The sequence below is a fragment of the Babylonia areolata genome, chromosome 2 (assembly GCF_041734735.1).
Source record: "Babylonia areolata isolate BAREFJ2019XMU chromosome 2, ASM4173473v1, whole genome shotgun sequence".
Taxonomy (NCBI): domain Eukaryota; kingdom Metazoa; phylum Mollusca; class Gastropoda; order Neogastropoda; family Buccinidae; genus Babylonia; species Babylonia areolata.
The window spans coordinates 19,561,771-19,576,457 of NC_134877.1; the positions used below are offsets into that span (position 1 = coordinate 19,561,771).

At 45.7% G+C, this 14,687-nt stretch overlaps 1 protein-coding gene across 2 annotated transcripts in view; it reads left to right on the forward strand.

Moving 5' to 3' along the window:
* Positions 1 to 14,687, forward strand: part of LOC143298800 (uncharacterized) — a 70,118-nt gene that overhangs the window by 46,660 nt on the left and 8,771 nt on the right. For both annotated transcript variants that reach the window (XM_076611772.1, XM_076611781.1), the window contains 12 exons: positions 171 to 327; positions 796 to 959; positions 3,022 to 3,182; positions 4,354 to 4,572; positions 5,076 to 5,209; positions 5,834 to 5,978; positions 7,247 to 7,368; positions 9,358 to 9,520; positions 10,040 to 10,165; positions 11,526 to 11,686; positions 12,289 to 12,397; positions 14,100 to 14,234. In XM_076611772.1, the coding sequence (XP_076467887.1) occupies positions 171 to 327; positions 796 to 959; positions 3,022 to 3,182; positions 4,354 to 4,572; positions 5,076 to 5,209; positions 5,834 to 5,978; positions 7,247 to 7,368; positions 9,358 to 9,520; positions 10,040 to 10,165; positions 11,526 to 11,686; positions 12,289 to 12,397; positions 14,100 to 14,234 (1,796 nt within the window). The remainder of the gene's footprint in view (positions 1 to 170; positions 328 to 795; positions 960 to 3,021; positions 3,183 to 4,353; positions 4,573 to 5,075; positions 5,210 to 5,833; positions 5,979 to 7,246; positions 7,369 to 9,357; positions 9,521 to 10,039; positions 10,166 to 11,525; positions 11,687 to 12,288; positions 12,398 to 14,099; positions 14,235 to 14,687) is intronic.

Genomic DNA, 14,687 nt, shown 5'->3' on the forward strand with positions numbered 1-14,687 from the left:
ATAAAATGAAATAAGTAGCAGACTTGACCAGTATGGGTTTTACTGAATTGGAGGCTGCACTTCTGTTGTTTAGTTTTACACCTGTTCCATTGTGGGCTCTGAGAACACAGAGCATCTGGCCGGCACACACTGGCGGTGGTGCGGTAACCTGAAGGTGAATGTGGTTGCAGAGCTGTCGGAGAGGTGGCTGGAGATGAAGAACATTTACAACGCCGCTGATCGTGCTCGACGCCTGTGGAAACAGACGAAAGAGGTGGTGCACAACGTCACCAGGTATGCTGACGACATCTCCCGAGTCACAGCTCGCCTCAGTGAAAGAGTCAGCAGGTAAACGGTCATTTTGGTTTTGTGGATTTTTTTTTCTTCATGATCATGATCATACATACCGGTAAACGTGTGCAAGTACCACACAGTCCCACGCACACCAAAATGAAGTGATCACCATGTTCAGTCATTGTCATAAAACACTAAGCCTATAAACGTCAAGCCAGTACGTACGGTTAACAAAATCCTCCAACTTGCACGACTCTGGTTTTCCTCAGGACAGTGATGAATGATAAATGATGGATCCCATAAAACCTCTCACACATTATATTTGAAAAACAGTCGTCTCGATACGACACTAAATCAAATCAGTAGTTCCAGTACCCAGCTGTCTCTATCCTTCATTATCACCAAACAAAAATACTTTTTGCGAAGGTTATCTTGGCCACGTGGGTAACCAGACGCATCCCACTGAACATTGCCTGTCAGAATCAGAAAGTGTCAACCCACAGGATTACTGCATGTGTTCAGGTCGTACGACTCGATCAAATCCAGCTCGGCAAGAGCTGTGGAGATCGCGGATCGCAAGTTAGCTGAGGTGCAGTCACAGAAGGCAGGAGGACAGCGTGGGGATGAGGGAGAGGAGGAACAGCCCATGAACGACGAGGACGTGCTGGTGGAGGCCGTGGAGAAAGGTCAGTGAAGCAGGGGGGGGGGGGGAGGGGGGCAGAGTGCTGATGGTAGCTCTTGCAGGCACACAAACTGCTACCACTACTACTGTTGCTGATTGTTGATGTACATTGATACTGCCACTAAGAAAGTAGGTATACTGCCTCTGCTGCTGCCATCAGTGATCGTGATGTTTGTCACAGATGTTACTGTTGCTGCCACTGTTGGTTTATATTCATAATCGTGGTAACAGTGCTGTCATTAGTATGGTTTCTGATGACCACTGTGCGTGCGTGTTGGGTGTAGGGGTGGTGTGTGTGTGTGTGGGGGGGGGGGGTGGATGTGGGTGTACTTGTGCGCATATAAGCTTACATGTACACATGTGTATTCTATTGCTTGCAAACACTCACATATCCATACCTCCACCATCAGTGCACACCACAATCACCTCCACCAGTAGTGCACGCCACACTCACCTCCACCAGCAGTGCACACCACACTCACCTCCACCAGTAGTGCACGCCACACTCACCTCCACCAGTAGTGCACACCACACTCACCTCCACCAGTAGTGCACGCCACACTCACCTCCACCAGTAGTGCACACCACACTCATACCTCCACCAGTAGTGCACACCACACTCATACCTACACCAGCAGTGCACACCACACTCACCTCCACCAGCAGTGCACACCACACTCACCTCCACCAGCAGTGCACACCACACTCATACCTCCACCAGTAGTGCACACCACACTCATACCTCCACCAGCAGTGCACACCACACTCATACCTGCCACCAGTAGTGCACACCACACTCATACCTCCACCAGTAGTGCACACCACACTCACCTTCAGCCAGCAGTGCACACTACACTCACCTCCACCAGTAGTGCACACCACACTCACCTCCACCAGTAGTGCACACCACACTCACCCTGCACCAGCAGTGCACACCACACTCATACCTCCACCAATAGTGCACACCACACTCACCCTCCACCAGCAGTGCACACCACACTCATACCTACACCAGCAGTGCACACCACACTCAACCTGCACCAGCAGTGCACACCACACTCACCCTGCACCAGCAGTGCACACCACACTCATACCTCCACCAGCAGTGCACACCACACTCATACCTCCACCAGCAGTGCACACCACACTCATACCTACACCAGCAGTGCACACCACACTCATACCTACACCAGTAGTGCACACCACACTCATACCTACACCAGCAGTGCACACCACACTCACCTCCAACCAGCAGTGCACACCACACTCATACCTCCACCAGCAGTGCACACCACACTCACCCTGCACCAGCAGTGCACACCACACTCACCCTTCAACCAGCAGTGCACACCACACTCATACCTCCACCAGCAGTGCACACCACACTCATACCTCCACCAGCAGTGCACACCACACTCATACCTCCACCAGCAGTGCACACCACACTCACCTCCACCAGCAGTGCACACCACACTCATACCTCCACCAGCAGTGCACACCACACTCACCCTGCACCAGCAGTGCACACCACACTCACCCTGCACCAGTAGTGCACACCACACTCACCCTGCACCAGCAGTGCACACCACACTCACCCTGCACCAGCAGTGCACACCACACTCACCCTGCACCAGTAGTGCACACCACACTCACCCTGCACCAGCAGTGCACACCACACTCACCCTGCACCAGTAGTGCACACCACACTCACCCTGCACCAGCAGTGCACACCACACTCACCTTCAACCAGCAGTGCACACCACACTCACCCTGCACCAGCAGTGCACACCACACTCATACCTCCACCAGCAGTGCACACCACACTCATACCTCCACCAGCAGTGCACACCACACTCACCCTGCACCAGCAGTGCACACCACACTCACCCTGCACCAGCAGTGCACACCACACTCACCCTGCACCAGCAGTGCACACCACACTCATACCTGCACCAGCAGTGCACACCACACTCACCCTGCACCAGCAGTGCACACCACTCTCACCCTGCACCAGCAGTGCACACCACACTCAGCTCACTAAACCCCCGTCACGGTGCTGGGTGCAGTGGAGCAGGTCCGGAGGGAGATGGGGGAGGTGCGGTCGTTGCGGCAGGTGGCCCCTCAGAGCTGCGGGCGGGCCAGCCAGCAGCTGATGAAGCTGCACGCCAACATCTCCCACCTCCGGCAGCAGGTCACCACCGCCAAGGCCCTGCTGAAGGCCATGCAGGTCAGCGCAGGGTGTCACGTGACCCTGGGGCGTGGGTCGGGGAGTGGGGGAGGAAGGGGGGTGGGTGGGCAGGGTCGTCACACTTGTTGGTGTACAGAGTGGGTGGGTTTTGGGGGTGGTGAGGTGGGGGTGGGAGGTCTTCTTCTTCAGTTCAGATGGATATTTTGTTATTCATGCTTGTATGCACGTTCGTACATGTGTTTTTTGTTTATGAGCGCGCGTGTTATGACTTTGTGGTGTGTGTTTGTGTGTGTGTGTGTGTGTGTGTGTGTGTCTGTCTGTCTGTCTGTCTGTCCGTGTCTGTGTTTGTGTGTCTGTCTGTGTGCGTTTGTGTGTGTGTGTGTGTGTGCGTAGATGTGCGTGTGTATGTGTGTTCATGTGTGTGTGCGTTTGTGTGTGTGTGTGTGTGGATGAGCGGGTGTGTGGGTGCGGGTGTGTGTGTCGTAATGCAAGTACTAAGTGTGCGTGCGTGTGCTACGTGTCTTCGCGTTTGTGCGCGTTTGTGTGTGCGTATGCTGCTGTAATCTGATGCGTGCTTTCGTGCATGCACATTTGTATCGTTTTTGTTTGCAAAGTGGCCGTTCAATGAACTGTTTTGTTTTTAGCTGAAACCTATTTTCTCCCATGATTATTTACGAAGCCAGCTGGTCATTTCTCCATTCTTTTGCGGGAAACTAGTGTAAAAGGGAATCGTTCAGGAGATGTATACTATATAATATATGAAAATACTATCTCCCCCCCCCCCTCTCTCTCTCTCTCTCTCTTCCTTCCTTCCTTCCTTCCTTCCCCCGAGTGTTCAACTCTCCTCCCAACCCCTATGTCTCTCTCTCTCCTCTCTCTCTCTCTCTCTCTCTCTCTCTCTTCTCCTCTTTCTGTCTCACCACTGAATTGTTTTCTCACACCCTGAACGGTCGACAGCCCGTAATCCATGTCAGCGTTCGGTGGGTTATGGAAACAAGAAATTACCCAGCATGCACACCCCCGAAAACGGAGTATGGCTGCCTACATGGCGGGGTAAAAACGGTCATACACGTAAAAGCCCACTCGTGTGCATGCGAGTGAACGTGGGAGCTGCAGCCCACGAACGCAGAAGAAGAAGAAGTCGACAGCCAGTGCTAAAACTCCCCATTCCCCCACCTCCCCCCCCCCTTCCCCCGTGTTCTTTCTGCAGCTGGCGATCTCCAAGTCCGGCGGGGGTTACCTGTCCATACCGGTGTCAGAGAAAGCGCTGGCCCCATCCTCCCCCACCTCCTTCCCTCAGAGCCGCTCCCGCGCTCCCACGCCCACCCTCTCTCTGCCCACCACTGTCTCCATGGTGACGACGGTGGAGGTGTGTGTCCGGACTCAGGACCTGGACGGTCCGGTGTTGCTGGTCAAGGGGAATGGCTCGGTGCGTGCTCTTCTCTGTGTGTGTGTGTGTGTGTGTGTGTGTGTCCGTGTGTGTGTGTGTGTGTGTGTGTCCGTGTGTGTGTGTGTGTGTGTCCGTGTGTGTGTGTGTGTGTGTGTGTGTCCGTGTGTGTGTGTGTTTCTGTGTGTGTGTGTGTGTGTGTCCCGGTAGGTGGATGTGTCCAAATGTGTGTGTTGTCAACCTGGCTGAGTGCATGCCTTATTATATTTGTGTACCTATCAGAGTGGATTTCTTTTCACACGATTTTGCCAGAGGACACCACTCTCGTTGCCATAGGTTCTTTTTCAGTGCGCCAAGCGTGTGCTTGCACACGGACCTCGGTTTATCGTCTCATCCGAAAGACTGGACGCTCAGTTTGATTTTCCAGTCGGTCAAAAGTGAGAGAAAGGGCGAGAGCGGGATTCGAATCCACACCTTCACGGACTCTCTGTATTGGCAACTAGTGAGCGTCTTAACCATTCTGCCACCTTTGTTCATCCATACAGGCGTCCTTCAGTTTGTCCATGGCCGGCCGTCAGATGAGTGTCACTGTATTTGACTCCAAAGGCAGCCAACAGGAGAGCGTCACTTCTGACGTCACCATGAAGGCAGACACGTGGTACAACGTCAAGGTCACCAGGTAATACAGTCGTGGTCAATTTGTGTTAGATGGGATTTTCTCTGAAACAAAATCTTTTCTGTGTTGTTCATTTCTGTAGTCACGATCGACTGTGTCTTTATTTGATGTGTTGTTTATTGTTGTGTTCACACGTGTTTTTTTCTGTGGCGTTAAATGCGTTATCTTTGTGTTCACGTTCGTGTCTTTTTTTCTGTGTGTGTGTCGCTAAATGTGTTGGTTATTATGATGACAGGAACAATTCAAACCAGCATGAAACAAGAATGAGTAATGGCGGTGATGATTCATGACAGAATATATTTCTTTCAATTATTTCATCATATTGACCGTCATAAATCGAGACTATTCATTAAGGACAATTGAACATACAGACACACACTCTGTCTGTCTGTCGCACACACACACACGCACACACGCGCGCGCGCACACACGTATATATTTTGAGAGTAAAACTAGTGGTTTCAAAACAACTCTCAAAATTGAAACGATTCTCTGAAATGACTCCCCCCCCCCCACACACACACACACCCCCCCCCCCCACCCCTACAATTATTCTAAATCCTGAATGTTTCAATCAACTGCCCAGTGTCATAAGCTGACAGCAGTAATGTATACACCGCACGACAGGACGGGGAAGCGGGTGGTACTGCGAGTGACGTCACGCCATGGCAACGAACCTCCGGTGGATAATGACGTCAGTGTGCCATCCATGACGTATCTCCAGCCGTCACCTGTGCACGTCTATATCGGAGGAGTGGCGGAGAGCGAGCCGGTAGGAGGAGAGTGGCCTGTTCGTGTGCATTGAGAAAAAACTGTTTGTCATTGAGCTGTCTAGCTTACATTCGATTCTGATCTGGGTGCACTGCAGTCTGTGTATATGGATTCCCAGTGATGTGTCCGCAGGGACTCCCAGCGGTATATTTACATGTGTAAACTCTGACCCACAGTGTCAGAATTTCTGCAGAATCTAGGCATCTTTGTGTTGCAGACAAAATCTGTTTCTCTGTCTGTCACCCTCAGTGTCTCTGTGTGTAACATATAACACTTTCACAGGCCTGGTTTTAATATAGTTCAGTGTCTGATTCAGTAATTAACAAGATGCCTTCCACAAGTCAAATTGTCACCATAAGGCCTAAACATGCTAGATTCAAATAACTAATACTTTTTGTGATAAATGTACTTTATACATAATCCTCTTCAATATGAAGGATAACAGAATACAAACAACAAATATAAATACATCTATGCATTATCTGATGCATATTATCTGAAGATGGGTAAATGACAATGTCAAGTATGATATATAATAATTAGAATAATAATTGTATGTGTGTTCTAATGTTTTCATGCACATATGTATGGCTGTGGGTGTACGTGTACATGTGTGGTATGTGTGTGTGTGTGTGTGTTTGTGTTTGTGTGTGTGTGGTGTGTGTTTGTGTGTGTGTGTGGTGTGTGTGTGTGTGCGTATGATGTGTGTGTGTGGTGTGTGTGTTTGTGATGTGTGTGCGTCTGTGTGTGTGTTTTTGATGTGTGCGCGTCTGTATGTGTGTGTGTGTGTTTGTGTGATGTGTGTGCGTCTGTGTGTGTGTGTGATGTGTGTTTGTGATGTGTGTGTGTGTGGTGTGTGTGTTTTTGATGTGTGCGCGTCTGTGTGTGTGTGTGTGTGTTTGTGTGATGTGTGTGCGTCTGTGTGTGTGTGTGATGTGTGTGTGTGTTTGTGTGATGTGTGTGTGTGCGTCTGTGTGTGTGTGTGTGATGTGTGTGTGTGATGTGTGTTTGTGTGATGTGTGTGCGTCTGTGTGTGTGTGTGTTTGTGATGTGTGTGTGTGATGTGTTTGTGTGGTGTGTGATGTGTGTGGTGTGTGTTTGTTTGTGTGATGTGTGTGTGTGTGTGTGTGTGTGTGTGTGATGTGTGTGCGTCTGTGTGTGTGGTGTGTGTTTGTGTGTGTGTGTGTGTTTGTTTGTGTGGTGTGTGTGTGTGTGTGTGTGTGTGTGTTTGTGTGGTGTGTGTTTGTTTGTGTGTGTGTGTGTGTGTAGTTTTCAGTGGGGTCTGACACGTGGAGGGGGTGCTTGGCAGAACTGCGGGTGGATGGCCGGGCGGTTCCCCTGTTCCACAGCAGCAGCACGGGTGAAGGTCCCCAGCTGTGTTCCACTCAGTGGTCAGTGTTCTGGACATTGGTGCTGACACTGTCGCTGTGCACTTCCTTGTTTTTTCTTTTTTTTTTTTTAAGAAAAAGAAATTCTGTTTATTCCATTTCAGAAGTGTTCCGTTTGGTTGGATTTTTATTCACATTTCTTCTTCTTCTTCTTCTTCTTCTTCTTCTTCTTCGTTCATGGGCTGCAACTCCCATGTTCACTCATATGTACATGAGTGGGCTTTTACATGAATGGCTGTTTTTACTCCGCCATGTAGGCAGCCATACTTCGTTTTCGGGGGTGTGCATGCTGGGTATGTTATTGTTTCCATATCCCACCGAATGCTGACATGGATTGCAGGATCTTTTACGTGCGTATTTGATCTTCTGCTTGCGTAAACACATGAAGGGGGTTCAGGCACTCGCAGGTCTGCACTTATGTTGACCTGGGAGATCGGGAAAATATCCACCCTTTACCTACCAGGCGCTGTTACTGAGATTTGAACCCGGAGCCCTCAGATTGAAAGTCCAACACTTTAACCACTCGGCTATTGCGGCCGTCTTTTTCACATTTAAGAGCACCTGTTTGTGTGGAGTATAATGTTCTGCTCTGGGATGGTTTAATATTTCTGTTCCTGATTCTGTAATAGATAAATTCTCAAAAAAACACACACACACACGTACACACACATGAATGCACACAAACATACACATACCTTTGCAGATTCTCTGGTCCTTTTGCCCTCCAACCCTCCTTCCCCACACTGTCTGACCCGATCCCTTCATCAAATGTAAACCAGATTTAAATCTGAATCTACAGGAAAAGAAATGTTCCATGTCCATTTTTGTTTTCATACAATTTTCAAAGCTATTTTGAATTTGGAGAATATCCCAAACCTTTTTGAAATCAGAGATTGTTTAAAGCTTTTCTGCATTTAGATGTTTTAAGTCACACTGAATTCAGGTATTTTCCAAGTCATATTGAATTCAGATTTCATTCTAAACTGTCTGAGGTTAGATAATATTTAAGGCCATTTTTGATAAAATAATGTAAGAAAATATTTTAGATTCAGATGCTGCTTGATGTCATTTTCAATTCAGATAACTCTGAACCGCTTCGTATTCAAGTGGTGTTTCAGTTTGTTAAATTTGGAAAATGACGCTAGTCATTTTGAAGTGGAATTGGCAGATGCTGCCACCCTACCCTTTTCCATATGGATCTCTCCTGACAATAGAATGACTGGATCTAAAGACTTGGAGGTATCATGTTCAGCCTTACAGCGACATAAAAGATCTGTAGATATCAGTTGTCTGGTGATAGCTGTGACAAATACTAAACGTTTTGAAAATCTATTTTTCTCTGCATGGACATAACTTTATGTAAACATCCACATACATGCACACTCACACTCGTGCACACTCCTGCACATTCACATACAAACATGTACAAACACACACATGCAGTAATTGTGCCTGAGGAAATTGCCAAACAGCTCAGAAAGAATTCATGAACTTAATAAACATATGGGATATCTTGTGTTTAACATGTGTTTAAAGTGCTTTGAGCAGTATTTCTGGATAAATGTGCTATATTAATGTCCATTATTATTATCATTATTATTATTATTATCTTTCATTATGTGGATTTCCCAGAAAATGTAACAGTATAAAAAAAAGATTTGTTTGTATATATATATATATATATATATATATATATATATATATATATATATATATATATATATTTTTATTTATATATATATATATATATATATATATATTTTTTTTTTTTTTTTTTTTTTTTTTTTTTTTATATATATATGTGTGTGTGTGTGTGTGTGTGTGTGTGTGTGTGTGTGTGTGTAATGTAACAGTAAAAAGAATTGTTTGTTTACATATATGTTGTTGTTTTTTTAAAATAAATTTTACTTATATCTGAACACTTAGTCCTGTTATCTGTAAAATGCATTTCATCAGAAGACGTTCACATGTTCACAGCTGTTGTTTTTGCAGTGTTTCCTCAGATGGAGGCAGTTCTCTGGTTTTCAATGGCGCTGGATTCCTTCACTTCCCGCCTTCAGTGCTTCCAATGCGCAGACGCCTGCAGTCCATACACTTCCGGTTCCGGTCCAGACAGTCCACTGCTGCCCTCCTGCATTTGGTCAATCAGAGACAGGTGTGGCATCCCTTGTCACTGAAAATATCATTCATTGTTTTCCTGTGATTATGACCTTGAAAACTATAAGTAGCAAAAGAATAATGACTGGTTTAATATAAATTGTCAAAAAATGGAAGGAATATATGTTGTGTACACACACACACACACACACACACACACACACACACGAATGCACACACGCACACGCACACACATGCATGCAGGTTCACATTCTTGCACACAAACACAGAAATACATGCACACACACACTGCATGCACACTCATGCAAAGACACACACATACATGCACACTCATAAAAAGATACATACATACATGCACACTCATAAAAAGACACACACATACATGCGCACTCATAAAAAGACACACACATTCATGCACACTCATAAAAAGACACACACATACATGCATGCACACTCATGCAGCCACACACACACACACACACACACACACACACACACACACACACACACACACACACAATACATAATAGATATGTAGTGGTGTGACTTTTCACAGAGGTTCCTGCTGCGTGTGATGCTGACCAACGGGGCTCTGGTCATCGACACCAACACCCCCTCCGAGTCCATTGCCCTCCGCAGTCAGACCAACAACTACAACGATGGCGCCTTCCACACTCTGAAGGTAAAGCCTGCTTGCTGAATTGCCACAGTAGGAAGTGAAGCTTTTAGAAGTTTCGCTTTCACTTTCACTTTCTCAAGGACGCGTCACTGCGTTCGGACAAATCCATACACGCAACCCCACATCTGCTAGGCAGATGCCTGACAGCAGCATAACCCAATGCACTTGTCAGGTTAGGGTGCATGCTTATATATTTGTGTACCGATCATAGTGAATTTCTTTTTACATAATTTTGCCAGAGGACAACACTTTTGTTGCCATGGGTTCTTTTTCAGTGCGCCAAGTGCATGCTGCAAATGAGACCTCAGTTTACTGTCTCATCCGAAAGACTAGATGCTCAGTCTTCCAGTCAAACTTGGGAGAAAGGGCAAGAGTGGGATTCAAACCCACACCCTCACGGACTCTGTTTTGGCAGCTGAGCGTCTTAACCATTCTGCCACCTTCCTCCTTTTAGAAGTGAAAAGAGGGATAGAGAACTTTGAAAACAGCAGAGTATTGTCTCCCTCTCTCTCTCCACTCTCAATTTCTCCCATTGCCGCTGAAAATGTGAGACATAGTGGTGCTGGACCGGACAGTTTTTGATTTGGCACAGTTACTGGGCTTAACCCTTTGAGCCCTGAGTTCCTGAGCAATTTTAACCCTTCTGCCTGAGCTCCTGAGCCAGAATTTGCAAATAATTGGTATTAAACCCTTTGAGCCCTGACCACAGCTTTACCGGTGGCAGAGAAAAATGACATAATGCCCAGCCACCGGTTGAGCGGTGCGTAAACACTTGAAGTATGCAGAGTCTCAACCTGGCCCGTCAGGGCAGAAATCAGGGACAAAATGTACGAGAAAACAACTGTACACAATGCAGCAAGTAATTGATATGCTTGATGATTTATCGGAAGTAGATTATGACAATGATTACTCTGATAGTGAGGTGGAATTCGAATCGGATAATTTTGCTACTCATAGTGATGTTGAAAATGAATCTGAGCATGCAGGATCATTTGATCAAAGGAGGCGTGTCAAGTTCAGACTCTGCATGCTTCATGGTAGAAATCAATCTTTTTTTATCCAAAGCACATGCACAAAACACAATGAGGGGGCCCGGCAATTTTGGCGCTATGATCGCTGACGTCAGAATATTACGGTTTTTCTGATTGGCTCTTCAGTATAAATCAACCAATAGTAAAACACAACACAAGTGTTTATGCACTGCTCAACCGGTGGACAGGCATTATGCCACCCCTCTCCACCACCGGTAAAGCGGTGGCCAGGGCTCATAGGGTTAATTTTTGTGCATTGGTACCATCATAGATTGCTGGGTGTGTTTGTGGCACAGTGTGTAAACCATCATTTTTGAATGGTTCTGTTTCAGATTCAGTACCGGGACAGTACAACCTACCCAGAGATAGATGGACAAGATGGCGCTTTTACCATAGAAAGGTCAAGGCCGCAGGATCTGAACAGAATGGTTGACGGACTCATGATTGGTGGATTTGTTACTGGCGGTTTCGAGTTTGAAAAATCAAAGTACAGGTAAGTTTGAGAACACCCTCACAGTTCAAGGCTTGTATGTTACCTAAAGCTTTATTCATTCATGGAGACTGTTGACTGAAGAAAAGAATGTCTGCAGGAATTTTGTGTCTAAACAGAAAGACTTCTGAATACCCGTTGTGTTATTTCTCTTTTGAATGAATGTGTTTAAAACAACTACGAAAGGAGGACAAGCACAGGCAAACTCTCACTCACCTCACGGAGAGAGTGCCAGTCACCAAGGCAAGAGGACCAGACTGCAGGACAAAATGGTCTGGGAGTGTCATTATTAAACCACATTTAACACTAACTTCTGCTTGTCTTCAAGCCGATGCAGTGTGGTGATATTCATCATCAAGCACAAAGGGAAGTAAAAAGTCTAGAGAAAAAAATTTGGAACCTTCCTTCCTCAAAAAAGAAGATGGAAGCTTCTAGGTTTTGTCAGTGCACAATCCAAGTGAATTTTCTATGGTGTATTGGGTGGTTTTTCTTTAAGGAAGAAACCAATGGCAAATACGTTGATGTGTTGTTGCTTTCTGTTTCCCTTGTAAGATGAAGATCACACAGTGTCAGGCATCCTCCTTTTTTGTTTGTTTTGTTTTCAGACCATTGATCGGCTGTGTACAAGAACTGGAAGTTGACAGCAAACCATTGTCAGTGACACAAGCAGCGATGTCAGTCGGAGTCTTCTCTGGTGCCTGTGACTCACATTCTGTACGTTTCTCCGATTGTCTGTTTCTCTGACTGTCTGTTTCTCTGACTGTCTGTTTCTTTGATTGTCTGTTTCTCTGACTGTCTGTTTTGTGAATTGCAAGTACTCACTGGTTCAGTGGATGCTTAAAAAAAAATATATATATATGTGTGTGTGTGTGTGTGTGTGTGTTCGTCTTCAGTTTAACGTCTTTCCACTTGAAGTGATATTAGAATGTGTGTGTTTGTGTGTGTGTGTATGTGTGTTTCGTCCTGTCCCGTCATCTGTGCTCTCTCAGGGCCATTACTCATACACCGCTCATTCAGGACCCCCAAGCACCCCACCCCCACCCCCAAACACAGCCATGTCCAGGCTCTTTCCACTGAATACAGCACCAGCATGTAGTCCATGGGGAGCTGTCGATGAGGCCATCCACCGAGATCTTGCACTGTTGCTGAGTCACTTTGATGGCATCCAGCAGTGGCTGTCCTGAACTAGTTTACAGAGAACACCACCTGTAAACCCCCCAGTGATGACAGTAATTGCTCAGTCATAGTGCTGGACTGAGTGAGCATCCCATATACAGAGGAGACTGCTGGTGCATACCTGCAATAAGAGTCCATGATTTATTTCCAACTTGAAAAATATTTCATGTGCTCCCCCCAAAAATCGTGGTAGTTTGCTGGATTATAACCATTATTAAAGAGGATCAAATGCGTTTTTTCTACAGAAAACTCAAAACCATTAGAGTGCATATAGCTACTCAGTCTGTCGAGTTCACCCTGAAAAGGTTTCTGTACATAATTGATGTAATGTAGGCTTGTCCTTTTCCTCAAGGATGTCCGATTCCATATAGCAATATCATCAGCATATTGAGCCAGCTTGGTAGATGATGAAAAACATGTGCGTAAATCATAAAGCATAATGTTGAAGAACAATGGAGAAATAATGGAACTCTGTGGGATTCCCGTATTGATAGGCCTAGAGGTAGATAAAGTTACTCCCACTTTTGCCACTACATATCTTCCACTTAAAAAGGATTGAACATAGTCATAAACATGACCCAGCAGTCCGTTTTGTTTCAGCTAAAATAACACTCTCCCAGAGAAGGTTCATACATGTATCCATGTTTATTTTGAGTATATTCATTGTCATGAAGATGCTATGCACAATTTAGCTCTGTATTAAAAAAAAAACACAAAAAAAAACCGAGCGCTTCAACATAAAGAGTCCCTTGCATCCTAATTGTTGTTATGGTAATTGGTTTTACTGTTTGTGTTGACTTTCATAGTTGTAGAGATATATGCTCAACTCTGATATCGCCCACTGTGGATATGGGACTAAAGCCTTACATTAAGAAATGACATGGACCTCTGCTTGAATCTGTAAAAAAAAAAATTTAAAAAAAGAAAGAAAAAAAAAAGGGAGGGGGGGGGGGGTCCATGAATCTGCCAAGGCCTAAAACGTTTAGACAAATTCACCACAACTGCATGAATGGAGGAGAAATGAAATCTGAGGTCACGATGAGTGCGGGGCATGGAACCTTCAGTAATTGTTCTTTTATGATGATTGATGCTGCTGCTGCTGCTGCTGTGAAGATCCATTAAGTTAATACTATCAGAATGTCTGGTTATGTTTTAAAAGCATCAGTGTGTGTGTGTGTGTGTGTTGTGTGTGTGTGTTGTGTTTGTGTGTGGTGTGTGTGTGTGTGTGTGCGCATTGCAGCTGTGGAGGGAGTGTGTCCAGTTTGGTGAAGGCAGCACTGGGATTGACTTGGGAATGATGGACCGCTCAGCCACTGTTCTTCTGCTCTTCTCATGGGATGCACGGGGACCTCTGCTGGCTTACTCCAGAGACGGCGTCAGTACATGGCTTTTGTCTGTGTTTTTTTTCTTTTTTAGAGTGTAGATTATTAATTGCCAGCCTTTATAAATCAATGATATCAAATTGCCAGTAAGATGAAACCACCAAACCATGCACTTTTTACAGATATTTCCTTGCCACACTGGTGTACACACTTGCTGAATATCTGCATGTTTCATTGGCTGGCTGGTTGTCAAAGCTTTCACGAATGTTCTTTCTTTTGTATTTCTTTCTTTCTTTCTTGGTGTGTCAGTGTCTCGTCTTCTGTGTGTGGGTTGGTGTTGTGGTGGTGGTGGTGTTTTTATATGGAAGGTGGATGGGTGGTTAGTGGTGGTGGTTATTGTGTCAGTTTTTAGTAATCTCAGAATGTCAGTGTATTTTGAGTGAGTACACTTGAAGGCAGTGAAATGAAGAAATCAGCATAATTTTAGAGGAGGAAAGATCCTGAAG